Source organism: Salvelinus namaycush, chromosome 30, assembly GCF_016432855.1.
Source record: "Salvelinus namaycush isolate Seneca chromosome 30, SaNama_1.0, whole genome shotgun sequence".
Taxonomy (NCBI): domain Eukaryota; kingdom Metazoa; phylum Chordata; class Actinopteri; order Salmoniformes; family Salmonidae; genus Salvelinus; species Salvelinus namaycush.
In genome coordinates, this window is record NC_052336.1 from 5,543,715 (window position 1) to 5,571,165 (window position 27,451).

A 27,451-nucleotide genomic window follows, 5' to 3' on the forward strand; every position below is an offset into this window, starting at 1 on the left:
AACAAGAGCTACGGAATACTTACTGTGTTATTAAGCCATTGACAATTATCCCCGTATGGCCCAGGCCTTCTCTTCCTTCTTCTCCTCCTTCTTCTTCTCCTCCTCCTTCTCCTTCTCCTCCTTCTTCGCCTCCTCCTCCTCCTCGTCCTCCTCCTCCTCCTCCTCCTCCTTCTTCTCCATGCTTTTAAGGTTGACAATATCTGAATATTTACTTCATGGTGTCACTTTCCCATAAAAGCAGCATCCATTCCGCCAGATCGATAGAACACAAGTACCCAGTATTACATTGGGATGTTGACACACACACACAGTGCTCTTTCATTATCTGTGTAACCTAAGATGATTAAATTCTTGTCACTAGAAGTTAAATTGGCCATTACCCATCTAAGATGAATTGGTCCTTAAATGTCCTATTTAAGAGACCTGACAGGAAGTGCATGGGGGGAGGAAAAAGTGCGAATACTCGGTGCTGTTCATAATTTATTTGTTGACAGATGGAGTCAAAATAACATTTAGCTGTGGACATGTGTATTGGAAAATACCGAAAGTCAAAAAGGAGGATCCTTCAAAAAAAACGTACAGTATTTTGACAAACCCATTGTAAGCAGGAACAATAATACTATCTATTGTATGTGATGTAGTTAGTGATAGTGAAAATTCCTTTGTAAAGGGGACACATTATTTGCGTTAACTCCTCCCAGCCTTTTCATAGTCGAATAAGGGTCAATAAGCCGTTCTCATTTCTCTGCATGGATCACATCAGTGGTAACTGCCATTGCTCATCATTTAACCTGACTTTAACCCTTAGTTTTCATTGTTATTCCTCAGTATACAATGTTGCATGCTACTCTCTCCTCCCAGCCCCCTTATTTGTCTCTTTTAAAAAAAACATAGTCTCTATATTAAATCAAGCTGTCAGAGTGATTCCCTTGAGATGTTGGACTTGCAGCTTTTCCTTCCAGGTCAGTATGGCGGCCTCTCTTCCACACTCATGCCTTGGCATTCATCTTTTAACTGCAAATGTGTATAGGCTACTATTCAATTAAACCTTAAACCTTAAATGTATCTGTCATTCTTTTTTATACAACAGTTATTATGGTTTTATGACAGCCCAAAATATGCATTATTAGTTTGTATTTGGCTCTTTTATTATGATAAGCTAAACCAATATAATTATATTTGGAGCTAATTTGGTATTACACTAATTAGCGGAAGAATGATGCCAACCACACACCCCTTCTCTGTGTGGAACATTGGTGAGTCAGGTCTGGGCCACTGTAACCGGCCGCGCTATACAGTACTGCTCCATTCACTGCGCACGGCCACGGATGGGACTGGGACAACACGCTGGAATCTATCCAAACAGGACCTGCTATTCGATTTCACAAGTCCAACCAATTAGAGTGTTGCATCACACCTTGACTTATGTAAATTGTTTGGTGTATTCAATCATTCATGATGTGGTACAATGCTCTTCAGAAGAGTCCAGTTGCACTGAGTGACCAGGTAGCAACTAAATGCCCTCTGTTATTTTTAGAACGAGACAGTTGGCAGGCAAGCAGTCCTTATTTTCTCAAACACATTAATGTGAGGAATCAATAAAATGTTAATTATATATATTATGCAAGTGTCCGCTGAACTAAAGACGCAATCACAGATGCAAATGCAAAGGTAGGCTATATGACTGAATAAATGGATTGAAATCATTCAAGTAATTCTTTACTCTTCTAAAACATAACTATTCATTTTTCAGAATGGGATCAATTCATTGGTTGACAGGACTAGCTCAGAAAACGGGTTGTCATTCGGTTAGACTATATATTATTGTAATAATGAAATTCTGGAGTGTCTCTCTAGTTAGCATTAATACATGTCATTTATTTCCTGCGCTATCTCAGTGTGTGTGTGTGTGTGTGTGTGTGTGTGTGTGTGTGTGTGTGTGTGTGTGTGTGTGTGTGTGTGTGTGTGTGTGTGTGTGTGTGTGTGTGTGTGTGTGTGTGTGTGTGTGTGTGTGTGTGTGTGTGCGCGCGCGCGCGCGCTCAGAACGCTCCCGGGAACGGGTGTTAATAGTGTTTGTTGTGGTTCTGGTTTAACGCAATGGATAGACACGCCCATTAAAAAGCTGATAAAAGATCAACAACAGATACTACATAGATGTTGCACTATCTTAAGTTTTAGAACGTTCCAAACTTTTGTCATGAACTTTGCGTGCATGACTTTCCTTGAATGTTCTGTTTACACTGGCCAGTCGTTTTCATGGAATTTCGTAAGTCATGATTTTATATTTTCTCTTGAAATTAGTGTTGCCAACAGTGATTAAATCATACAGGCCTTAACTGGCGCGGTTATCAGCAAGCTCAACTGGAAACGTAATAAAATAAATGTAAATATGCAGTGGTCTTCTTCAGGCTGCCCTGTGCAAAGCATCAATTAAAGCGAATTCAGGTTGATGTTGTAGGATTATGTGATGGCTGTCGTGTGGTATTTTTTTTAAAGTCTAATAAAAAATGATTTCATATTATTAAGTATTTTTATATTTTTATGTTGTAAGATATCAATAGATATGAGAAGTATAGGTTAAAATCCATCTAAAATTCAACCAATTCGACAGGATATCATGCACTATTTTTGCTACGGCCTACTCTGAAATTCCTGCAATGAAATAGGTCAGATTGACTAAGGTTTGATAAAGTTCACATGTTAATTTGACCCATGATCTCGCTTAGATTTTTCGATTGTGTTTGAAATAGCCTACCAATTCCATCAAAATTACCATAGGCCTATCCGTTTCCCACACTATTTTGCCTACTCTTAATTCACAATCGAAATGAAATATTCCAGGCATTTTGAGTGTATAGGGTTGAAATGTGTTTTTACCTTAAAGTGAAGAATACAACTTTGTAAATGTTATGAATCTACAGTATAATAAATGTGTATCTAGGACATTTGTCTCTTGAAACGTTCCTCTCCAGGCTAGTTGCACCAATATTGTTATTCCTCTGTCAGTAACTTCTGCTTATCTCCGGTTATCTCTAACAGGCAGCATTGTTTCCTGCAACGTCTCTAAAACAGCTCAATTACACATCTATTATCTACCCATTGTCATTCGAACTTCCAATTTAGATATAGGTTTTTGTTTTGTGTTGTTTTGATTTCATTAGGAATGCAAATGTTTATGTGTGTATGTAGGTATGTACAGTATATATGTGTGTATGTAGGTATGTATGTATGCACGTAGTAACTTCTGTATGTAACTTCTGTATGTAACTTCTGTAGGTAGGTAGGTAGGTAGGTAGGTAGGTAGGTAGGTAGGTAGGTAGGTAGGTAGGTAGGTAGGTATAGGTAGGTAGGTAGGTAGGTAGGTAGGTAGGTAGGTAGGTAGGTAGGTAGGTAGGTAGGTAGGTAGGTAGGTAGGTAGGTAGGTCCATATTTAAGTATGATAATTTTATTACAGTGTATAAGCCCATGTGGGCTGGGAATCATGAAGATGCATGACACTATAATGAAATCAATCAATCAATACATCGTAGGCCTAGCCAATAGTTGAGTTGAATTAGGATAATGATGTTTAATACAAATTAAATTAAATCTACAAGATATAGAGTTTCATTCCTGAGTCTATTCTGATCCTGTGAAATTATGGTCAGACATTAAAATAATAAGTTAGACCCACTTTTAAACGGAATTTATAGCCAACTACAAATGGGATAATTAATAATAGGCTATATATTTCGTCTTAGTCTACTGTATTTTTTTTGTTAATTGTTCCTATTATCTCAAATTATTTGATGAGTGCTAACTAATTGTGTCCAGGTAGCCTAGTCTTTACGTTGCCCGGTTAAAAACACACAAAGGTACTTGGTCTGAGATGTCATTACTGAGACGTCTGACCCGTGCGTAATAACGCAATTGACTGAGTGGAATGAAAATAAACTGCGGCCAGATTAGGGTGGGTTTACGAGCTGGTCTCTCCCCTAAACTAGCTCTTTCCAAAGAGAGAAGTGGGTTTGTTGTGGCTTCATTCAATGTATCGTTTGCAGGTGATGCCAGGCGCAGATAAGAAGCCGCCGATCCTTGTTGGCTGTCTAGACTTGTGACTGAACCAGTGAAACTGGATTGATCACAACAAAAATTCGCCCCTAGAAAGTAAATGACCAGAAGCCAATCCACCTTAATTCCAATCTCCCAGCCTCAGAAAAACTGTTATGTTAAGCATTAGGTAGCCTGCGCTAACCCTCAAATTGAGGGTGTCTTATTTACTTTAAAAAATATATTATTGTTCATTCCACATGCAAGTTTTAAGCTCCAATGTTTTTTAAAGTTAAAATGATCAAATAGCCTGCGTAATAAAACCAACATAATAACATGATAATAAGGATTTCCCCCAAATCAATAGGCCTATCAGATTAGCCTGATAATAGTCATAACATTCAACATTTATATGTAAATGCATTCATCAATGAAAGTATTCGATCATTGACGTGTTAATCCATAATTTTGTATCGCAATTAAATAGGCCTACTTTTCGCAGTGGTTTAAAACCTAATGCAGAGATAAATAGGGAACTAAAACTTATTCACCTTGTTAGCACAATTATTATTTTGATAAATTCAGAAATATATTGGTGTTTGATTTGTTGTATATAGGCCTACACCTCTGTGGTTTAGAAACTCGGGGAACTGGGGGCCTATAAGGTTTGCGTGAAGCATACTCGTTTTGGGAATACCTTTGGTTGAAGGTTTTGAGCTCAAATAACCACTGGTCAACTTGATTAACTGCATGTCACAGGCTGAGTGAGGGAACGGGGGTGTAAGCCTATCTTGGGAAATTCTACAAGAGTTCATGCAAAGACTGTGTACCTTAGACATTATAAAGATTTAACAGTTTTATTTTTGATCAGTTATTACTTCCTTTATGAATCGTTGTCCTGACAATAAATAACAATAACTTACTTTTGTTCGAGAGGCTCAAACAACCTTCCCTCTTCCTATTAAGATCAAATATTTAACAACAATAATCTGTTTTATATAATCTTCGGAAATCATGCTCCTTTTTAAGACAAACACACGAGTCTATGGACTTGATAACGAAATAAATGTATCAAAAATCACATAAAGAAACCAAGACACGATATGTTCACAATGAATTGCAGAATGTCCACCTGGTTCGACATCAAATGGCTCCAATGTAATATGGAGGGAGGCTGTTTTGTAAATCCATCACGAGAATCTTCTATCTTCTTTCGGTTCATGCAACGAAGTTCGGTTTTTGTTTTGTCACTGATATCCTCAAAAATGCTGAACTGAGTCTTAAGAAGAAGGGCTTTCGTACGCGTTGCTTTATAGTGCCGTTAGGTAATTGTTCAACATTTAGAATATGTCACTTTCTCCTCCATGTCCGAAACGACTCCTCTGTCTTTAGGATGCTGTGATGAGCTGGTCACATGCAGGGGACCGGGGCGGGAACATGCTAGGCCTGGGACCGAGGCTGGTGGCCCGGTCTCACGTCTCCACGGGACTGGGTACCATGCTGTTCGGGGTGTCGGGTAAGTGCGATGACAGAGAAGTCACGTCGCTGCCGGAGGAGTTTCCCAATGAACCCGATTCCGAGAAAGACACCTGTAATGTGCAAAGACAGTGATGTCAAAATAAATCTGTTCTGGCTTTGTTTAGGCTACAAATGTTGCCACTTCTGACGTTGAAAATTGCCATTTAACGTTATTACTTATACAATTTAAATTGATGACATTAAAGTGATGAAAAAAACTCAGAAAGTGTCGTCATCTAAATTAATGAGTGTGTGTGTGTGTGTGTGTGTGTGTTTGCGCGCGTGCGTGCGTTCGTGTGTGAGAGAGAGTTTGAATGTGTATTCGTGCGTAAATACGCGTACCCACATGTGCACCAACATTAGCATGCAAGTATAGAATGTCTCCTCTATTTTACCAGTTGTTGAAAGGCCGGCTGGTCCAGATCACTCTGCAGGGCGAACTCGCTGAGGGCCTTCCAGGGCGGCTGGTAGGTCTGCACCTCCACCGAGTTACCCTGCACCGTGTTGTCGTGCCTCATAGGGCTTCTGGCAACCAGAGGCGTACCTGTGAGCCCCTGTAGACTCTAATACGAGATTAGATAGGAAATCCAAATTAAATCTACACTTTGGTAGAGGAAGAAAATAATCAAATTCCCAGATCAGAATGTCAGGATTTTGTTCTGTAGTCTTTGCTTTCCAATACAGGTCATGCACAATTGAATTCTTGATTAATTATTTATTGGCAGGTTGAATACAGAAAAACAATAATGAAAGAACAGCTAGTGGAAATGACCGGCCTCGGACCAAGGGTTATTCAAGTGTGGCACTGGTCAAATCATTCCAGAAAAACGAAATCTTTGCCTTTAAGAGGTAACCATTTGGCCACAAGTACTTCTTTGCTGACCAACCTGGACTCAATGGTAGACGTAACATAGTAAACGAAAATCTTGGAGAGTTATATTAGTATGATATGTACGTTTGGTATGGTATTAATTTGTGGATGTCTATCATCCATTTCGTATGAAATGTTACGAATTACAATTCGTATGATATGTTACTAATTGCAATTCTTATATCCCGGATTCTCGTTTACTATGTTATGTCTAGTCTATGAGACCAGCCTGTGCTGACATACCTCAACTATCGCAAAAATGTAAGGATTCAACGATGAACCAAACATAAAGAAAAAGTAGTAGGCTAGTAGAAGTATAAAAAATGTTTCCGAGATTAACTTACGAAGATGCTTACAGTCTTATCACTGTGTTGCTGCTGCTGAAGTTGCTTCATTAGAATAGATCTCTTTTTGTCTTTGCATCTTTTATTCTGGAACCAAACTCGAATAACCCTTGGGCTGAGGCCGGTCATTTCCACCAGTTGTTCCTTCATTAGCGCATCTGGCCGCGGATTGGCGTTGTAGCAGGTCCGTAACGTGTGGAGCTGTTTCTCGTTCAAAACGGTTCGCACTCGTGTTGTCTTCTCTGACTGCTTGTGGACGTGGTTTCGGTGTGGTGCCCGTACTGTCACCGGCTCTGCTGAAGAGAGGCGGAATTATATTTAATAAAAAAGGAAATTAACTAAAGTTTGACTTATATTGTTATTAGTGTTATTGTTATTATTGTTATTATTCATTATTATTCTAGGCTATGCAAATGTTTTTTTTCCTGGAGCATGTTCCTTGCCATAGGTTATATAGACCATTAGTTACTCTTATTCATTTAAAATATAACTTATTCAACTCTTGCCATGCGTTATAATATATGGAGTACGTGTGGATGGAGAGACTGTTGTCGTATATATATAGTAATTAACAGTCTCTCCATCCACACGTACTCCATTTGATCTTGGTATTCCCCCCTAAAAATACATCGCCCATATTGAGCAACAATTATGTCTAGGCCCCAATGACAATGTAATTCTAAAAGCATGTAAGCTTTATTGCATTATAGTTCAATAGGCTACAGATTCCCATCCACGCACTATGACGCACTCCTTGTTTATGTCATGCATTAAGTTTTTGTTAAATTAAAAAGGAATAGTCAATTAGTCAACAGCAACTGTGTGTAGGCCTACTCGTTAACATTTCTATCTACTACAATTCTTTCATTTGCACATTAAGAGATGATCTGTAAAATCGTATGTATTGTTATCCAGATGATCCTGATAGGCCTAATGTCAAGGAGTAGGGATTAGCCTAATCTTTGAAGTTATTATAGCCTACTGTATTTGTATTATTGGGTCAACACTATTAAATAGTCATGTAAATTAAGCTATCAAAATCCTTAAAAACTCCAACGTCACTTATGTTCAAAATCTATCCATTTTAAAAGCTTGGTTTAAAATTAAATCATATTTCAGTGATTTTCCATGGAAAAGTTTAAAGGTCAGTCTGATATTGGTCGCCAATTGCCTAATATAGCCTAGTTATTGACATCTTAATGACTCAAAGCTTGCATCTGATTGTTTTTCTGGAGTCTACCGATCGTTATGATCATAAAATTAGGCTTATCGATAATTCTAGATAATATATTTAGGGACTATTATTATCAGGCTATTATTATGATCATTAATATAACAATGAATATCATCATTATGATTAAGATGATTGCCTCCATATTATTATTATTGTTGTTGTTGTTCTTCTTCTTATTATTATTACAGAAGTCAGTGGTTGTTTTGTATGTGCAACTGACCTGCTAAGTGTAGTGATCTGTTGGAGTGGATATGTCCGGGGCTGATTGGGCTTCCGGCGGAGCTCCGCTCCATTAGTAAACTGTGGTCCGCCCGACACAGCAGCTCCTCGTCCCGGAGAGAGAACTCATCCCCCGGTAAGAGCTGCCTGCTACACACGGAACATCTGAAACACTCGATGTGGTACACGTTGTCCCGGGCTCGCATCACCAAATCACTGCTGCTGAATCCCAGGTTACATTTTGCACATTTTATTCCAAATAACCTGCAAGGAATAAATGAAGAAAAAAAAATGTAATTGAATTAAACAACAACTTCTAACAGCCATTTGATTTGTTGTTACTGCGGTTTTTGTTCCAAGTTTTACATTACTAGGTCTACGTCGAACGTCAGAAACAAGGCTAAGATAAATATTACTGTGCATTGTTTAGCCAGGATCAAAGTATAAAAGTTAATTTGAACGAACTTTTCTAATTGTAGAAAAGCTGCTTAATTGTAGGTCAAATGGCCTTTTATGCGTTGAACTACAGATACATTTTGCATGGAATTACGCAGACTGAGCACACTTTTTTTTATAAACCTTTCAAAACAAGGACATTTGTATTTTTAGGCCTAATACGCCTCTGTGATTTAGGTACAAGTCTTGCATGTATATGGAATATACTATATATTAGTTTGTAGGCTACCTCCTCATTCACACCAACGTTAAAATACGTTCAATCACTAACAAATTATCTCCAAAGAATTTCAGTCCCTACCTTACATAATCTCTTTTGCAATAGGTTTTTCCGTCCCGTACGAAGCAAGTGCATGTCTCATCCAGGTACTGGCTGCACTCTGCACACTTCAGGCAGGCTGCATGCCACTCCAGGTCCGGGGAAACTCTCAGTATGTACTGGTCATGTATCTGACTTCCACAGCCTACACACATCGCGAATCCGGACTTCTCTGCAGAGAGCACAGACATTGTAACCATTCTTTCTCATGTACACAGTTCTTGACACCTTAAATCACACTTTTTGAGAGCCACTGGCCTACATGTCACTTCTTCGTCTTAAATTGTCTTATACAGGGCGAAATACTCCCAGTTTCTCACTGTATTACATTCCAATGACTAAGACCTGTTCTGAAATTATGCACAATCGTTTTGAAAGTAATCTAAGATAAAATTAACTATAAACAAGAAAAAGTCCGCATTATGGATAACAAAACAATACCAATACGAATATATTATATTTGCTTTATGCAAATAAATATATGAAATACGATGGCATTTGAATGCGATAACAGAATATGTTTTAATTTCAGAGGCTACGATTTGTAGGGTAATCTACAACACTGTGAAAGGCGGATAAACATACTTGCAAAAAAATGCCACTTACTTTTGGAATGATCCCCCATATCACCCAAGAAAGAAGAGTTAAAAATAATATCCACCATACAGGAATGATGACGGGATTGCGATAAAATGCAGAAAATAAGTAAGAAGGAGAAGAAGAGGAGAAAGGAGGGAGGTGAGTGGCCTGTGCCTGGCTGTCTGATAACTTCAATTCGGACTGTGGGACGGCCCCGAGAAGTGGCGCTGCAGTGTCCCACACGCTCTCTGACGTCACGCGTAAAACTGGACATCCATTCGTCCCACATAACATATTCCCACTGTCATATCAAGTCTCGCTAGAGATTTTAAAGAATTAAGTAGTTCAAAATGTTTATTTATTTTGAAAGAGTTGGTTATTTGTTAGAATGCAATAGGTAATTCTAAGGTAATTTTGAGGCTTGGATATTTGCCTACGTTTATGGAGAGCTTTTTTGGTTGATCCATTATTTCCTGACAATTACTACTAATAATTTTAAATCTATACACTTTTATTAGGCCTACATTGGAATTGGAATTAGCAGGAGTAAGCATTAAATTGCATGTTTTTCCTGAGACAAGGAGAATGCACACAGAAATCCCGTCATGACACCTGACACCATGTGAATCAGTCCATCCATCTACTCGAGAACAACAAGGACACCTACTGGAGGAACATTAGAAGTACAATTTTACTGCTTCATGCCAGGACAGGAGAGCAGCGCAGTGAGCCACTCTAGACTGGTACCTGCTTTTTAGTTATAAATCAAATAAAATGTATCCACAAAGTTTCTGTATTGAATTTGTTCTATTTCATATATCAAATTAATAAAATGTAGGTAGGTTATTTTCATTGTCTCGCAATTTTGGAGTATAGGGCTCTCATTATTTAATTTGACATCAGCTTGTATTTTTCCAATTAAATATAAATGTTTATGTCATGGAATAAATATATGTCTATGGATGGAATGGAATGCTTACACCATGTATTTTATAGCCTACAGTACATGCATTCTCAAATCCCTGGTCTTTTGCACTTTTAAAGGGCCTTTGAATTCATAATGAAATTATTAGATAGGGCTATTCTCCGAGTTCACTGTTTAAACTTTAAAGTGAAAGAGACGCGGGGAGATCAGAGTACATTGTTCTCGCGAGATACAAGAGTGGAGAATTAACTGATGCCTCTCAGTTTTGTGTGTTTGTTTATATCAAGACAAATAGCTAGCAAAAATTTAGCTGATTAGCTAGAAAGCTAGCCCGTTATGTTTACAGCAATAAACAGAAGAAGTTTGGGACAATTGGTAAGTAAAACTCCAGTGTTGACAAATGCAGCAATTTCTTCTACCGTTTCAGATTGCCACCAACGTCTAGTTGGCTAGTCTGACTGAAGTCTGTTTGAGGTCAGTTGAGGACATGGCATGTCGACAACATACTTTCACTCTAATTTGCAACTGCACTGTTAGCTACATACATAGTAGGTATTAACGGTTATCGTGTCAGAGTAGATAGAGCATGAAACTAATTCACATTTTGGCAACATAACTTGCAGTGTGTCACTTGACTTGGGTTAAACTAAACTAGCAAGTGATTTTGTTATCTTGGAGGACAAAACACACAGTTGACCTGCCATGGCTATAGCCTTCCCTTTGGTGTTCGACAAACATATTTCATATTGCCTTTATTCCCTGTCGTGCACAGTGTGTTTTTATATTGACCTTTGTACACACTACTGTTTACACTGTTAATTTGATAGAGCCAGTCTGATAATGTGCCCTAAGCCTATACCAGCTGTCTAGTTTATCATTCAAGGCCAAAAAAACAAAATAGTAGTTATTGACAATCAGAAATGTCAATTCAATGGCCTAAACTAAGTCTTCTTTTTAAAGCAGTTTCATAATGGAGATTGGTTGTGTTCTCTCCTGCAGCCCTGTCTGGCCCAGAGGTTTCAGAGTACTCTGGTAATAGCAGAGCACAACAACAACCAGCTCACACCCATCACACTGAACGCCATTACTGCTGCCAGCAAGGTGGGAGGAGAGGTCACCTGCTTGGTGGCTGGAACCAACTGTGCCAAGGTAGGACTGTCACTATGGTGCCCCACAGAGGTGGCAACCCCTCTTATCTGGAGAGCTACCAGTGTGCATGCAACTTTATTTATTTTTATTTTACCTTTATTTTACCAGGTTGGTCTCATTGAGATTAAACATCTCTGACGGAGAGACCTGGCCAAATTTTGCTCCAACCCTACACTAATGCACCTATTTCAGCTAGTCTAATCGTGATTCTGGTGGGTAGAATCAGGTGTGTTTCAGGAAGGCTGGAGCAAAATCCTGCATACACCCAGCTCTGCTGGAGGAGGGTTGGCTACTCCTGCCCTAACAGCTGTTCAGTCACACATTAATGGAAGTTATGTTTTAATGTGGTATTTCGTACATATGTCACCCTTGTGCAGTACAATGTAGCTCTTTCATGATATACAGCTGGCTGATATGGTTAACTGTTTATTTCTGTGTTGGATTCCTTCTTTAACAGGTTGCAGACCAGATCAGTAAAGTCCAGGGGGTCAAGAAGATTCTAGTGGCTCAACATGACTGCTACAAAGGACTGTTACCAGGTGATTTTTGGAAATGATGAAAGTCCCTTCATTCTGGGATGGGATATTTTTGTTATGTTCTGAGGTCTGTGTGGATATGCTTAGTTCAAATACAGATGCCGGAGATGTTTATTTACAGTTTAGATGATATTTACTGTTGGAATGATGGAATGGCATGATACTTCCTTTTGGTCTAAATATGTACTTTAACCCTGGTCCTCTTTTCTCCATACAGAGGAATTGACTCCTTTGATTCTTGCTACCCAGAAACAGTTCAACTTCACACACATCTGTGCAGGAGCTTCTGCTTTTGGGAAGGTGAGTTACTGACTGTAACACAACAGTGTTCACATGTCTGCATTTCCCCCATATTATTAATAGCTATATAATGATCAACTCCTTCCTTATCATGGGAAGTTTATTTTATTATGTATCCAGACATGCATGAATAATAGCGCATTTTATCATCATAGCAACATCTAGTTGGTCTGATTGACCATTTTTAAACATTATGCTTTAATGCTTCTGAAAGTTTTTTTTCCTTCCAATTTTACCAAGTAAGTGTAGTACTACCCCTCAATTACTACCCCAGTAATCTGTCATTCTGCAATAGAACTGTCAACTTGCTGATCTAATGGTATTTCTATTGAATTAGGATGCATTAAACAATATCTTCTGTATTGTAATCCAACTCATATTGACTGAGGCTGGGTTGTCTGGTCTCGATTTCCCCGAGGAGATGAATGTGTTTTAGATGATGCATCCTAATACTGTCTGCTATTTGATTTCATTATTTTACTAAAAACATCATCAGCAATCATTTGTCAAAGATGACTTTGAATTCCATTGTCCATCCTTGGGCTAAACTTCACACAGTTTTGTATTTGAGTCTCCGTAGCCCAAGCTAGTTTTATCCAACTCACAGAGGGCAGTTTGTATCCGTCATGGTACTATAGCATTATTCACGTCATCTACTATAAACTGTTTCTGCAGGGACACATTATTTGTAATAGTTTCAATTTTGTCTTTATTGTACCAAACTTTGCCAAGTCCTTAAAATGTTGAGAAACATTCCCATTTTAAAACATCAACCTCCCCATCACCTCTGTGTCCTGAGAGATCCACAGGGTGATATGGTTGAATTAAAGAATATCATCTCAATACTTTATTATGCTCAACAGAATCTCCTTCCCAGAGTGTCAGCCAAGCTGGATGTTGCAACTCTCTCTGACATCACCGAGGTCAAATCTCAAGACACCTTCGTTAGAACCATTTACGCTGGTGAGATTCCTGTTGTAATATCTTTTATAATTAACAACTATTCCATTGAGGTATAAAATGACCCCAAATATTTTGTAAGCACACTAATTATTATGCATTACAACATAGTTTCTTATCGCTGCAGGCCTGTTCTTAGCACAACCTATAATGCATATGTAAGCAGCAGAATAAATGATTGGATATATTTCAGTATTGGTGTAGTGCTCTGCTAATGGGCTGGGGTCAGGGGTTAAATGGAGATGATTGTTCTATATTCATTAGTAAAGTGATGAGGCTATAGTAGTTCATGTTGTTGTTGTTTCTGACCTCTTAATGACTACAGAGATCCACCCTAGTCATCCCAGCTGTCAGTCTGAAAGACTAAAAGCCTCCCTGAAGAAGAATAAGCTCAGATCATATTTTGATTGGGCACATTATAATCATAAAATATAGATGGGTCTGATTTAAAATTATCCACTTAAACTTTGGCAAGAGCCTGATTCTTCCTGGTTGGTAATTCAGTGTTTTTTTATTTTTATGCTGCTGCATTTTTGAGAAAGGTCTTACACTTGGATGTTTTGGTGTTGTCAGACAGTCCAATTAGTAATTTACAATGCATATGCCAGGAACCGCCCTAGCTTCATACAATGCAAGTTCTTACAATGCAAATAATTACAATGAAAGTCTGTTCTTTCATGTTTTTAATTAAATAATTAAATAAAAATTAAATACAGAATATATCTCAATATAACCAAGCAAACACATTGTATGTGGTGTTATTGAATGTGTTGTCTTTGCTACAGGTAATGCCCTGGCCACAGTGAAGTGCAATGAGAAAGTCAAGGTGTTCACAGTGAGGGGAACTTCCTTTGAACCTGCTGCTGTGGAGGGAGGCAGTGCTGCTACTGAACAGGGTACAGTACTCTTCCATTACACTGTTGTCAGCAGCACCACTCATTAACCTTTCTCTGTCTCTCATCATAACAGGTATTCATGTTTTCAATACCTGATTATGGCTCGCGAGCAGCATATTCAGATGCTAGTCTAAAGAATATTTTGCATATTTAATTTGACTGCGTTTTGAGATTGAGTTTTTGTTATGTCTGTCCGTTCTGTTGCAGTTGCCTCACCCTCTCCTGCGGGGATGTCAGAATGGCTTGAGCAGAGCCTGACCAAGAGCGATCGACCAGAGCTCACTAGTGCCAAAGTGGTGGTGTCCGGAGGTAAGGGCTGACTGCTTCAGCCAATGTGTCATTCACATTCCCTGGCCTCTCATTCTGTTAGGTCATTGTGACCAAACACTTGATTTCTTTGTCCCATTAGGACGAGGGCTGAAGAGCGGTGAGAACTTCAAACTGCTGTACGACCTCGCTGACAAAATGGGCGCTGCAGGTATAAATAACGATGTGTGTGTACATCAGAGAGAAGGAGAGTGAGAATCTTTGAGTGAGTGGGTGCATGCGTGAGGGACAGTGGAAAGTGTGTGAGTGTGCTCTTCATGTGGTCAGTTGTCTGTGTGTAACTGCATGGTATGATCATGTGTATTAATAACCTGCTGTATGTTGTGAATGCAGTGGGGGCTTCCAGAGCTGCTGTGGATGCTGGCTACGTCCCCAATGACATGCAGGTCGGCCAGACTGGCAAGATTGTAGCACCTGTAAGTGATACAACACACACCCTTTTATTGTCTCTGTTATTTCACTGTGTCACAGCGGAAACCAACGTACAATATTTCTTAGTGAGCAACCTGACAAGAAAATAATAACAGAACTTTAATAAATTGTATATGATTGTTTCAGTTTTTCAGCATCACACTATCACATTAAATGTTCTGTAAAATTATATTTTAATTTAGTTATTTTGGATTACAAATTTAATTATGTTTGGTCTTGTTGAATGACTTTAATTGAACTGTATGTGCACTTTTGCTGACCTTCATTAGCCTACAGTTCATTCAGAAAGTAATCAGACCCCTTGACTTTTTTCACATTTTGTTACATTACAGCCTTATTCTAAAATGGATTAAATTGTTTCCCCCCCTCAATCTACACACAATACACCATAATGACAAAGCAAAAACAGGTTTTTAGACATTTTTGCAACTGTATATACACTACCGTTCAAAAGTTTGGGGTCACCTAGAAATGTCCATGTTTTTGAAAGAAAAGCACTATTTTTTTTGTCCATTTAAAATAACATAAAATTGATCAGAAATACAGTGCAGACATTGTTAATGTTGTAAATGACTATTGTAGCTGGAAATTTCAGATTTTAAATGGAATATCTACATAGGTGTACAGAGGCCCATTATCAGCAACCATCACTCCTGTGTTCCAATAGCACGTTGTCAGCTAATCCAAGTTTCTCATTTTAAAAGGCTAATTGATCATTAGAAAGCCCTTTTGCAATTATGTTAGCACAGCTGAAAACTGTTCTGCTGATTTAAAGAAGCAAAACAACTGGCCACCTTTAGACTAGTTGAGTGTCTGGAGCATCAGCATTTGTGGGTTCGATTACAGGCTTAAAATGCCCAGAAACAAAGACCTTTCTTCTGAAACTCGCCAGTCTATTCTTGTTCTGAGAAATGAAGTCTATTCTATGTGAGAAATTGCCAAGAAACTGAAGATCTGGTACAACACTGTGTACTATTCCCTTCACAGAACAAACTGGCTCTAACCAGAATAGAAAGAGGAGTGAGAGGCGGCAGTGCACAACTGAGCAAGAGGACAAGTGCATTAGTGTTTAGTTTGAGAAACAGACGCCTCACAAGTCCTCAACTGGCAGCTTCATTAAATAGTACCCGCAAAACACCAGTCTCAATGTCAACAGTGAAGGGGCGACTACGGGATGCTGGCATTCTAGGCAGAGTTCCTCTGTCCAGTGTCTGTTCTTCTGCCCATCTTCATCTTTTCTTTTTATTGGACAGTCTGAAATGTGGCTTTTTCTTTGCAAATCTGCCTAGAAGGCCAGCATCCCGGAGTCGCCTCTTCATTGTTGACGTTGAGACTGTTTTGTGGGTACTATTTAATGAAGCTGCGATGGTGTGATGGTTGCTGATAATGGGCCTCTACGCCTATTCCATAAAAAATCTGCCGTTTCCAGCTACAATAGTCATTTACAACATTAACAATGTCTACACTGTATTTCTGATCAATTTTATGTTATTGTAATGGACAAATTTGCTTTTCTTTCAAAAACAAGAATTTGAAAGTGACCTCAAACTTTTGAATGGTAGTGTATATAAAAAAAAAAAAATTATATCACATTTACTCACTACTTTGAAGCACCTTTGGCAGCGATTGCAGCGTCGAGTCGTCTTGGGTATGACGCTACAAGCTTGGCACACCTGTATTTTGGGTGTTTCTCCCATTCTTCTCTGGAGCAGGTCTTCATCAAGGATCTCTTTGTAATTTACTCCGGTCGTCTTTCCCTCGATCCTGACTAGTCTCCCAGTCCCTGCTGCTGAACAACATCCCCACACCATGATGCAGCTACCACTGTGCTTCACCGTAGGGATGGTGCCAGGTTTCCTCCAGACGTGACACTTGGCATTCAGGCCAAAGAGTTCAATCTTGGTTTCATCAGATCAGATCATCTTGTTTTTCATGGTCTGAGAGTCTTTAGGTGACTTTTGGAAAACTCCAAGGAAGCTGTCATGTGCCTTTTACTGAGGAGTGGCTTCAGTCTGGCCACTACCATAAAGTCCTGATTGTTGGACTGCTGCAGAGATGGTTGTCCTTCTGGAAGGTTGTCCCATCTCAACAGAGGAACTCTGCAGCTCTGTGAGAGTGACCATCAGGTTCTTGTTCACCTCCCTGACCATGGCTCTTCTCCCCCGATTGCTCAGTTTGGCCGAGCGGACAGTTCTAGGAAGGGTCTTGGTGGTTACAAACTTCTTCCATTTAAGAATGATGGAAGCCATTGTGTTCTTGGGGACCTTCAATGCTGCAGACATTTTTTGGTACCCTTCCCCAGATCTGTGCCTCGACACAATCCTGTCTCGGAGCTCTACGGACAATTCCTTCAACCTCATGGCTTGGTTTTTGCTCTGACATGCACTTTCAACTGTGGGACCTTGTATAGACAGGTGTGTGCCTTTCCAAATCATGTCAAATCAATTGACTGTACCACAGCTGGACTCCAATCAATTGTAGAAACATCTCAAGGATGATCAATGGAAACAGGAGCTCAATTTCGAGTCTCATAGCAAAGGGTCTGAATACTTTTGTAAATAAGATATTTCTGTTTTTTTATTTTTTTGAAATTTGCAAACATTTCTAAAAACCTGTTTTCCCTTTGTCATTATGGGGTATTGTGCGTAGATGAGGACATTTTTTAGTATTTTTTAAAATTCAATTTTAGAATAAGTCTAACATAACAAAATGTGGAAAAAGTCAAGGGGTCTGAATACTTTCTGAATGCACTGTATTTTCTCGATCTTGATGTTCCAAAGGTGGCCTATCTGTCTCCTACATTCAATTGTGTGTACAGTGTGTTAGTTAGCAGATGTGTGTGGATTGGGGTGTGTATGTGTGCCAAGAGTCTGGGGAGGCTGTGTATGTTTTGGCAAAGCCAACAAGCCACAAGACAGACCCCTCACAGCAAAGGGAATTATCCTTAGTTGAGTTGCATATTCCGGTTTTCAGGGATACAGCTATTTTCAACCTAGCTTCCTTTTCCGCTGAAAACCGAATGTGGGAACTCCGCTCAGGCGTTTCTCTTATGCCTGCTACGTCAGGTTAAAGGGAATTAATACAGGCAAGCACACACTTGTTATCCAAAACAATACAAACAAAATCACAATGTGTGACAATACTCTGTATTGTGACATTATTTTAAATTTAATAAGCTTAAGGCTAAATGGGTCATTTGGCTCGCGACAGGGATATCCCAGCTGTCATCAGACCCACATTAGGGCAGTCTGAAGCGGCTGTAATGTAGTTAATGGCTGATTTAAGGTCCTAAATGATTTACAAGTCCCATTAGGAAGGAGACTTAAGTGCTGTGAGTCCACCCTGCCCCTCAAAATGGACAACTCTGCCAATAGTGTTGTTTTCTGTTTACATTGTGTACAATCACAGAAGGGTATGATATGCAACATCCTAAACCAGTAACCATTCATTGCATGTGTATTGCAATTAATATTCAAAACAAATCAGGTCAATGGAAATATAATTGATGTAATCAAATGTAATAATATACTATTTACAGTAATATTATATATACAGTACTAGTCAAAAGTTTGGACTCACCTACTCATTCAAGGGTTTTTCTTTATTTTTACTATTTTCTACATTGTAGAATAATAGTGAAGACATCAAAACTATGAAATGACACATGGAATCATGTAATACCCAAAAAAGTGTTAAACAAATCAAAATATATTTGAGATTCTTCAAAGTAGCTGCCCTTTGCCTTGATGGCAGCTTTGCACATTATTGGCATTCTCTCAACCAGCTTCATGAGGTAGACACCTGGAATGCATTTCAATTAACAGGTGTTTGTTAATTTGTGGAATTTCTTTCCTTAATGCGTTTGAGCCAATCCATTGTGACAATGTAGGGGTGGTATACAGAAGATGCCCTATTTGGTAAAAGTCCATATTATTGCATGAACAGCTCAAATAAGCAAAGAGCAAACAACATTCCATCATTACTTTAAGACATGAAGGTCAGTCAGTGCAGTCACAAAAACCATCCAGCGCTATGATGAAACTGGCTCTCATGAGGACTGCCAGAGGGAAGGAAGACCCAGAGTTACCTCTGCTGCAGAGGATAAGTTCGTTAGAGTTAACTGTACTTCAGACTGCAGCCCAAATAAATGCTTCACAGTGTTCAAGTAACAGACACATCTCAACATCAACTGTTCAGAGGAAACTGCGTGAATCAGGCCTTCATGGTTGGATTGCTGCAAAGAAACCACTACTAAAGGACACCAATAAGAAGAGACTTGCTTGGGCTAAGAAACCCAAGCAGTGGACATTAGACCAGTGGAAATCTGTCCTTTGATCTGATGAGTCCAAATTTGAGATTTTTGGTTCCAACCGCCGTGTCTTTATGAGATGCAGAGTAGGTGAACGGATGATCTCTGCATGTGTGGTTCCCACCGTGATGCATGGAGGAGGTGGTGTGGGGGTGCTTTGCTGGTGACACTGTCAGTGATTTTATTTAGAATTCAAGGCACACTTAACCAGCATGGCTACCACAGCATTCTGCAGCGATACGCCATCCCATCTGGTTTGCACTTAGTCCCACTGTCATTTGTTTTTCAACAGGATAATGACCCAACACCTCCAGGCTGTGTAAGGGATATTTGACCATTAAGGAGAGTGATGGAGTGCTGCATCAGATGACTTGGCCTCCACAATCACCTGACCTCAGCCCAATTGAGATGGTTTGGGATGAGTTGGACCGCAGAGTGATGGAAAGGCAGCCAGCAAGTTCTCAGCATATGTGGGAACTGCTTCAAGACTTGGAAAAGTATTCCAGGTGAAGCTGGTTGAGAGAATGTCAAGTGTGCAAAGCTGTCAAGGCAAAGGGTGGCAACTTTGAAGAATCAAAATTCTATTTTTATGTATATATATTTTTTTAATGGTTACTACATGATTCCATGTGTGTTATTTCATAGTTTTGATGTCTTCAGTATTATTCTACAATGTAAAAAAAATAGTCAAAATTAAGAAAAACCCTTGAATGAGTAGGTGTGCACTTTTGACTGGTACTGTATGTATTTAAAGTTGTAGGTATATTTCCTACACAGTAAGCAGTGGATGGTAAGTCTACTAATTCTACCTCCTAAGTCTCTCCATAATTCCATGACAAGCCTTCAGGAACGCTCTGACCCCCCCCCCCCCCAAAAAAGAATAAATCACATCTTTCCTCATGCTAGTCTGAGAGGGGAACCATGTTGTGGATTTATAATTTATCATTCTTCAGAGGTAATGCAGTATTCACATGATAATTAGGATACATTTTTGATTGTTGCCTGTGGGCATTTCTGCATTGTTGGCTTCAGGAACCTGGGCCATTATGACCTTATTAGTGTAACTGTCAGTGGCCTGTTTTAGTTTACACATGCGTTGTCGTGTATTTTATTATGAACTGCACTCATCAGGATAAAACTTATTAGTGGCTTTTACAAGACGCCGTGTCACTTAAATGAGGAGAGCAACACCTCCGCTTGACTCAATGTACCTGTCAAAACAACACTGGCAAAATTAATAATGTTTTCAATTACTGTATTCTTGTTAATTACTTACAAAGACTAAGTATTTACTTGAAATGGGTTACGATAACAATTGATTAAAATAATGACATACAATTGTTTCAGGTTTTGTCATAAGGAACAAATAATGAAAGATTTATAATATAAGGCTATTGTTAAGTGAGAGCACTGTATAGGCATTGGTGGTTTCTGAATGAGTTTGATTATGATTTTAGAGGACTAAAGTAATAATTTCAAGTGATAACTTTTATAATTTTCTCATCTTCACAAGCTTTGTCACATGTAGGCCTATAGTACAAATATAACAAAATAAAGACTTCTAATGGGACCACTTTTACCCTTTTTTCATATGCTTTTCAAGGCATTGCATATCATAGATTCTTCTGTCAAACCAGTTATAGGACTCAGTCCTGAGATACCACTGAGCCAGTCTAACAGTATTTAGTGTCGTTAGCCAACCTGTTGTCCTTTGTTGTCTGTTTGCACACAGCAGCATCCCGTGATCACCTGGTTGATTAACTCAGTTGTGTCACAATCTGGCTATGTGTACAGGAGCTTGTGTTCTCACACCTGAGGGGAGCTGTGCTGTGTGAACCACTGGGTTTCAGCATCACTTTGGGGGATTTTATTAACAGGCCAGCGGGTGCACCGAGTCCCTGCCCTGCTGCCACTGCTCACAGCAGCTGTGGAGAGACCAAACACCAGACAGGCAAGCAGACAGACAGGCAGAAGAGGAGGGAAAAACTACCCAAGCTTGGCAAATCGTCTGGCCATTTTCCTCCTCTCCCTACATATACTTTAAAAACATCCAGGGCTAAATGACCCCCCCAAGTATAGCAGTTTGTAGTGGGAAACTTTCAAAAAGCTGTTTATACCCAGCTGGGGACCTACTTGGAGGCTAACGGGGAAAAGCTTTTCTATTTTTTATTTTCTCTCTCTCCCAGTCTGGGGGGAAAAAAGGCCTCTGGATTGACAGTGCCTTTCATACTGTATTATCCGGCCTGGCTTTTAACTCCGGGAGAACTGTGTTCACAAATTGATGCTCTGTTCCTCTGGGGCTGCAGCTGAAACATTAAATCCTACTGAAATATTCATATGTGAGTGCATTTAGCTGAAAGCAATTGATGTGCTGCTCCCTGGAGAATGGATGGTAATGTTGCAGCCAGGGGCCAAGGCCCCCACACTCTGGCTGGCAGACACCCTAAAGGACCACACTCTGGTCAGAGCCATTGAGATGTATGGTCAGGAATTGACTGCCTAACGGGTCAGAGTATGATGTAAAGGGTTCTGGGGGATTGGGGCTCAGTTTGTGGTTCTGGTGTTGGTCACTTATGGTTACAGCAACTTGGTTCACCAGACTACAGGTTAGGAGAGCCTATCTCGTACGGCTGTGGTCATAGGAATTCTCTGATGGCCATGCTGTGTATGTCTGTGTGAAAACACGCATCATCTTCTCATTTTAAGTTATTGAAAAGTAATGGTTAAATCAATAGTCTTACATATCATATTGTGGCCAAACCTTTTCATTCATTTGGTTGAGACTGATTTTTTTTTTTTTTTCAGAATATAATTTTTTTTGTTCTCCCTACAATAAACATTCTGTTTATTAAAACTTGAAAGCTGATTTATTTATTTATGTATTATGTCTCTGTAGTATTATTGCAATAATATACATTTTTCGTTATATGAATTACATTTTTGATAATACATTATTATATACTGACTGGCCATTTTATGTTTTTTTCCCAGGAACTCTACATCGCAGTGGGCATCTCTGGAGCTATTCAGCACCTGGCTGGGATGAAGGACAGCAAGGTACAGCACACCACATCACACACATCAAACTAAGCAGTCTAAATAAGCTAGTGGTATTATTGTGGTATAGCTGTGTTATTATTTGTGGATAATACTTCTCATTTAAACAAATGTAAATAGATTTGTTCTACAGATTTTTTTTTTTGTTGATTTAAAAAAAAAATGATTATTTTTTTATTTATTTATTTATTTATTTTTATATTTGAGGATGCAAGAATTTTTCTAGTACTCCAAAAAAATACAGGATATGTTTTATACAGCAAGATATTTTTGAAGCAAGTTGTGATTATTGCTGTCGCAAGTCATACATAAGTACGTATAGTTATGGGGCTTGTGCGTCTGATTGCTAAGTTAACTGTGGTGTTGATTTATTTTATTCAATTCTTCTGAGCTCTTTGTGATGTAGAGCCTTGTCACCAAGAGAGTGATAAATACGTCTCACCCTCATGTTTATCATAATTTCATGTAGCTAAGCTTATTCTACCGCCTTTTATGGAATTTGCACTAGTGATGGATTAACAAGTAAAGATATACATACAGTAAAACAATGGGGATACTGATTAAATGTCATATTGATTTTAAATAAATTGTATTAATGGAAAAACTTTAATTAATTTTAAATCATTTACGACTCTTTGAAACTTTTATTTTTATTTTTATCTTCAGTCAATCATTTGATATCTTCAAGTTATCTGAAAGTATAAAGATCACCCATTCCAATAATCAGTCCAGTTAACACTGTTACTGTATAGGCTGATTTGAAAAAGCCAAAATTTACCTAATTAATAGTATTACAACAATTCACTCTTTGAGAATGTCTATATATGAGGAGGATTTGAATTAACTTGGTCAAAGTACTTTTTCTTATTTGCATTCCTCTTTTTTCACTGTAGTTGACCCACTTTTACAACAAGTGGAAGGCAGAATACGTCTGTCCCTGGAAGAGAACTGTTTTATGTAAATGCAAAATGGAAAAACTCTTTCGTAGCCATGACAACAGTCTCCTGAGTGGATTTCTTCCACCAAGGCGAGCTATCTGCTCCGGGATCCCGTGCACTTAAGAAGTGTGTTTTAAAAGGGAACCTGAAGAAGCTTTTTAAAGAATGATGTATAATTTATTTGTATTTTCTCTCTTGCTTCGGAGCTTCTTAAGAGGAGAGTAGGGTGTCTTGTGTGGGATGTGTTCTGAATGTGTCAGACCACAGTATTATGTACTATTATGCAGCCATAGTCCCATATCTATTTGTTTTGAATGAGATGTACTCTGCTTCTACGTATATCCAGCCGCTTGATGTCATGGAGCTGTTTTCAATCACTTTCATCCACTTAAAAAAAAACACATTCATAAGTGACATCACTTAAGTGCAGCTAATTTGGGTTTGTATGTTTGCTGCTTTAACAAGCTATGCAATATGTCATGAAAGCATCGTGTATATATAACATGAGAGAGTAGTAAGGGATGGTAATACAACTTTATTTTATTTTGTTCTTTATTATTTATTTATTTTAAACTTAATTCTGATTCTCATCATAGTCACTGATATTGTCCTAATGCCGGATGCTGACTCACTGCTTTAGGATGTGGATCAACAGTTTACATAGCAATGTATCTTTGTAATTTATGATTTAAGTGTTTGGTTTAGCCTCCATGTACAGTATGCATACCGCTTTGCATTTTCATTCAGAGGACAGGTTAGTACATGTACTGAGACGAACTGTGACACGTGTTTCTGTGTTTTATTTCTAGATAATCGTTGCCATCAACAAAGATCCAGAGGCACCTATTTTCCAGGTAGCTGACTACGGTTTGGTGGAGGATCTCTTCAAGGTAAGACTGTCAATGATGACACCATTAGATATTGTGATATTAAAGGTGTGAAATGAATCCCTATATGGAGGTAGATATTTAGTTCATCTTAACCTAGATCTTCAGCATTGGCTAAATTAAGTATTGTACACCACACCCTATATAGGTTTAGTGAAGTGCTATGAGTGTTATCCAAGTCAACACTGATACACTGGATTTAACCTGTATGGTGCCCAGTATATCTAATTCATGACAGCATTTAAAGTGTCAGTGTTCATGTCCTTGATCTGGTTAGTCCTGATGGGTAAATTGTGGTGAGGAGTCTTGAGGGAAATATCCATCACACCCTCATGCCATCATTACAGATCCCTGTCACACCCTGTCCATCTCTCCTTTAAGAGTCATTCTTCTAGTACCCTCAGGAGGATTTAAAATAGGTTTATTAAAACGATGTGTATTTGTTATATTAATAATATGGACCTTATTCTACCAAAAGTGGTTTTCTGATAAAAGCAAACATAACATTGGTTTTGACTGAATTAGGTCCTTAATTAGCTATACATTATTATAAACTGGGTGGTTCAAGCCCTGAATGCTGATTAGCTGACAGCCGTGGTATATCAGACCGTATACCACAGGTATGAAAAAACATGTATTTTTACTACTCTAATTATGTTGGTAACCCGTTTTATAATAGCAATAAGGCACCTTAGGGGTTTGTTGTATATGGCCAATATACCACGGCTAAGGGCTGTATCCAGGCACTCCGCATTGCGTCGTGCTTAAGAACATCCCTTAGCTGTGGTATATTGGCCATATACCACACCCCCTCGTGCCTTATTGCTTAAGTATACCATAGCAAAACATATTTGAAAAGCGAAAGAGGTGATATCTTAGATTTCCTCCTCTGTTAATGACTCTGTAATAAGACCCATCGACTAATGTTAATGCATTTAAACTGACTCCCTCTGAGCCTTTATTCAAACATTTCAATTATTAAGGGAAATGTCTAATGGTCACTGTTAATTCACTCTTCTTCTTCTCTGATTGTGACATTGAGGCACTTCCTGGTTCACTAGAGACCTCCCGCATGCCATTTCCTGTGATCAGAGGCCCAGGCTGTCAGTTAGACGCTCATTAAAAGTATTCCTGTGTAATAATGTCATTGTAGAAGCATTTTGTGATAACTGCCTATCTACAAGGGGTTCTATAAATGAGTTTGATTGATAAAATGAAGTGAATAGTTAGGTTTATCATTATAAGTCATTAAAAGACACCTTCCATTTGCCGTTCAGTCTTAAACAATGGGGATTCATTAGCTTGGTGGTGCAGCCATCTATTTGACCAGTTTAAAGGCTATGTTAATGTCTGGTTTTCCCTCTCATACATTTGCACATTATTCAGTTGTTTAATCTCAGAAAGCAAAACTTCTAGAGACCTTGTGCCTTACTGAGTTGTGCCTTATTCAGTTACAATCCGTTAACTAGGTTTCTGGGATAAGCCTAAAATAACACTGAGTGAAATCATGTTTAAATGAATATGCAGTTGAGTTCTTACTCTCTCCGACTGTAAACATTTCTCTGAGTGCCTGAATCCAAACCTGGTAAATCAGTTATTGGGATTGATAGAATAGGAACCATTTGGAACTGTATATTATTCCACCTAATGAAAAAGCAGATGTACTGAATTATTGAACTGGTGAATGTATCAGTGGATAGTTCCTCAACCATAACAGGAACTAATACCACCTGATAGTTAAACTAAGGGGACTGCCTGGTGTTTCATATTGATTCTGTGTTCCTCTTCACCTATTCACTCCTAATTGACATGCTCAGGTAACTTTGGCAGGGCTCAACGCCACAGGGTTCCAGGCAGCACTTCTACCCTCTAGTTTAGGCATAAAGACGGAGGTGGCAGATCCAGATCCAGTGCCCAAGCTTTGCCACACACTTCAAGAGGGACCCTTTGTGAGAAGTGAAAGCCTAGTGGCTTTTTCCATTTGTTTGGCTGTGCCTCATCATTTATTAACCAGTGCCGTTGCGTGTGATCGGCCGGTGTAGGTGACTAGGTGTTTAAGTTAGTAATATTCTGCTGAAGTGATGGGTAAGTAGAGATAATAATAACAGGCAGGTCCAGAACTGTGACAACAGTTCTCATCTTACCTGTGTTTACGTACACTCTGATAACAGTCAGAGAATGGATGTGTCTTTTGTTGTTGTTGCCAATGAAACTGTCAGGGGTATGAGAACTGTTTGTACTTGTAGGCTGTTCCTGAGATGACTGCAGCATTGAAGAAATGATCGCCATCGTGATCCAACCAAGATCCTATAATACTCCGAAATCTGAAGATGAAACATTAACCACTTATAAGCTGCCAGAACAAAAGAAAATCCTGCCTTAAACTGCATTTCATGCTTCTTGTGCATTTTGAAATAGGTGCTTAAAATGTCTAGATCTAATACATCTTTGATTGTGGTATATTTTTAATGAATAATAAAGCTCGTGGATATGCTACAATGTCTCACAACTTGTTCCGTTCCATTTGTTTTTGTTGAGGATTTGAAATCTGATCAAATGGATGTATGGCCTTTCCTTTTTGGAAAGCTACAGTATCAGAATAATACAGTGTTATATATCACGGTGGATAATAGTGTTATATATCACGGTGGATAATAGTGTTATATATCACGGTGGATAATAGTGTTATATATCACGGTGGATAATAGTGTTATATATCACGGTGGATAATAGTGTTATATATCACGGTGGATAATAGTGTTATATATCACGGTGGATAATGGAAAGCTACAGTATCAGGATAATAGTGTTATATATCACGGTGGATAATAGTGTTATATATCACGGTGGATAATAGTGTTATATATCACGGTGGATAATAGTGTTATATATCACGGTGGATAATAGTGTTATATATCACGGTGGATAATGGAAAGCTACAGTATCAGGATAATAGTGTTATATCACGGTGGATAATGGAAAGCTACAGTATCAGGATAATAGTGTTATATATCACGGTGGATAATGGACAGCTACAGTATCAGGATAATAGTGTTATATATCACGGTGGATAATAGTGTTATATATCACGGTGGATAATAGTGTTATATATCACGGTGGATAATGGAAAGCTACAGTATCAGGATAATAGTGTTATATCACGGTG

General features: G+C 38.7%; 2 protein-coding genes across 2 annotated transcripts; one reads left to right on the forward strand and one right to left on the reverse strand.

The window, feature by feature from the left end:
• Nucleotides 1–5,501: 5,501 nt before the first annotated feature.
• On the reverse strand, nucleotides 5,502–9,654 carry LOC120024732 (insulin gene enhancer protein ISL-3). Its single transcript, XM_038969010.1, has 6 exons — nucleotides 9,597–9,654; nucleotides 8,973–9,162; nucleotides 8,217–8,479; nucleotides 6,775–7,055; nucleotides 5,943–6,110; nucleotides 5,502–5,618 (listed from the first exon to the last, which is right to left on the reverse strand). Exons 1-6 carry the CDS (start codon nucleotides 9,652–9,654, stop codon nucleotides 5,502–5,504), a joined length of 1,077 nt encoding a protein of 358 aa, XP_038824938.1.
• Nucleotides 9,655–10,731: 1,077 nt separating this feature from the next.
• Nucleotides 10,732–26,784, forward strand: LOC120025155 (electron transfer flavoprotein subunit alpha, mitochondrial-like). The gene is made up of 12 exons (XM_038969609.1): nucleotides 10,732–10,869; nucleotides 11,494–11,643; nucleotides 12,101–12,182; nucleotides 12,397–12,479; nucleotides 13,343–13,442; nucleotides 14,225–14,335; nucleotides 14,543–14,644; nucleotides 14,745–14,813; nucleotides 14,996–15,078; nucleotides 22,395–22,460; nucleotides 24,208–24,288; nucleotides 26,532–26,784. Exons 1-12 carry the CDS (start codon nucleotides 10,831–10,833, stop codon nucleotides 26,565–26,567), a joined length of 1,002 nt encoding a protein of 333 aa, XP_038825537.1. The 5' UTR covers nucleotides 10,732–10,830; the 3' UTR covers nucleotides 26,568–26,784.
• The last annotated feature ends 667 nt before the right edge of the window (nucleotides 26,785–27,451 follow it).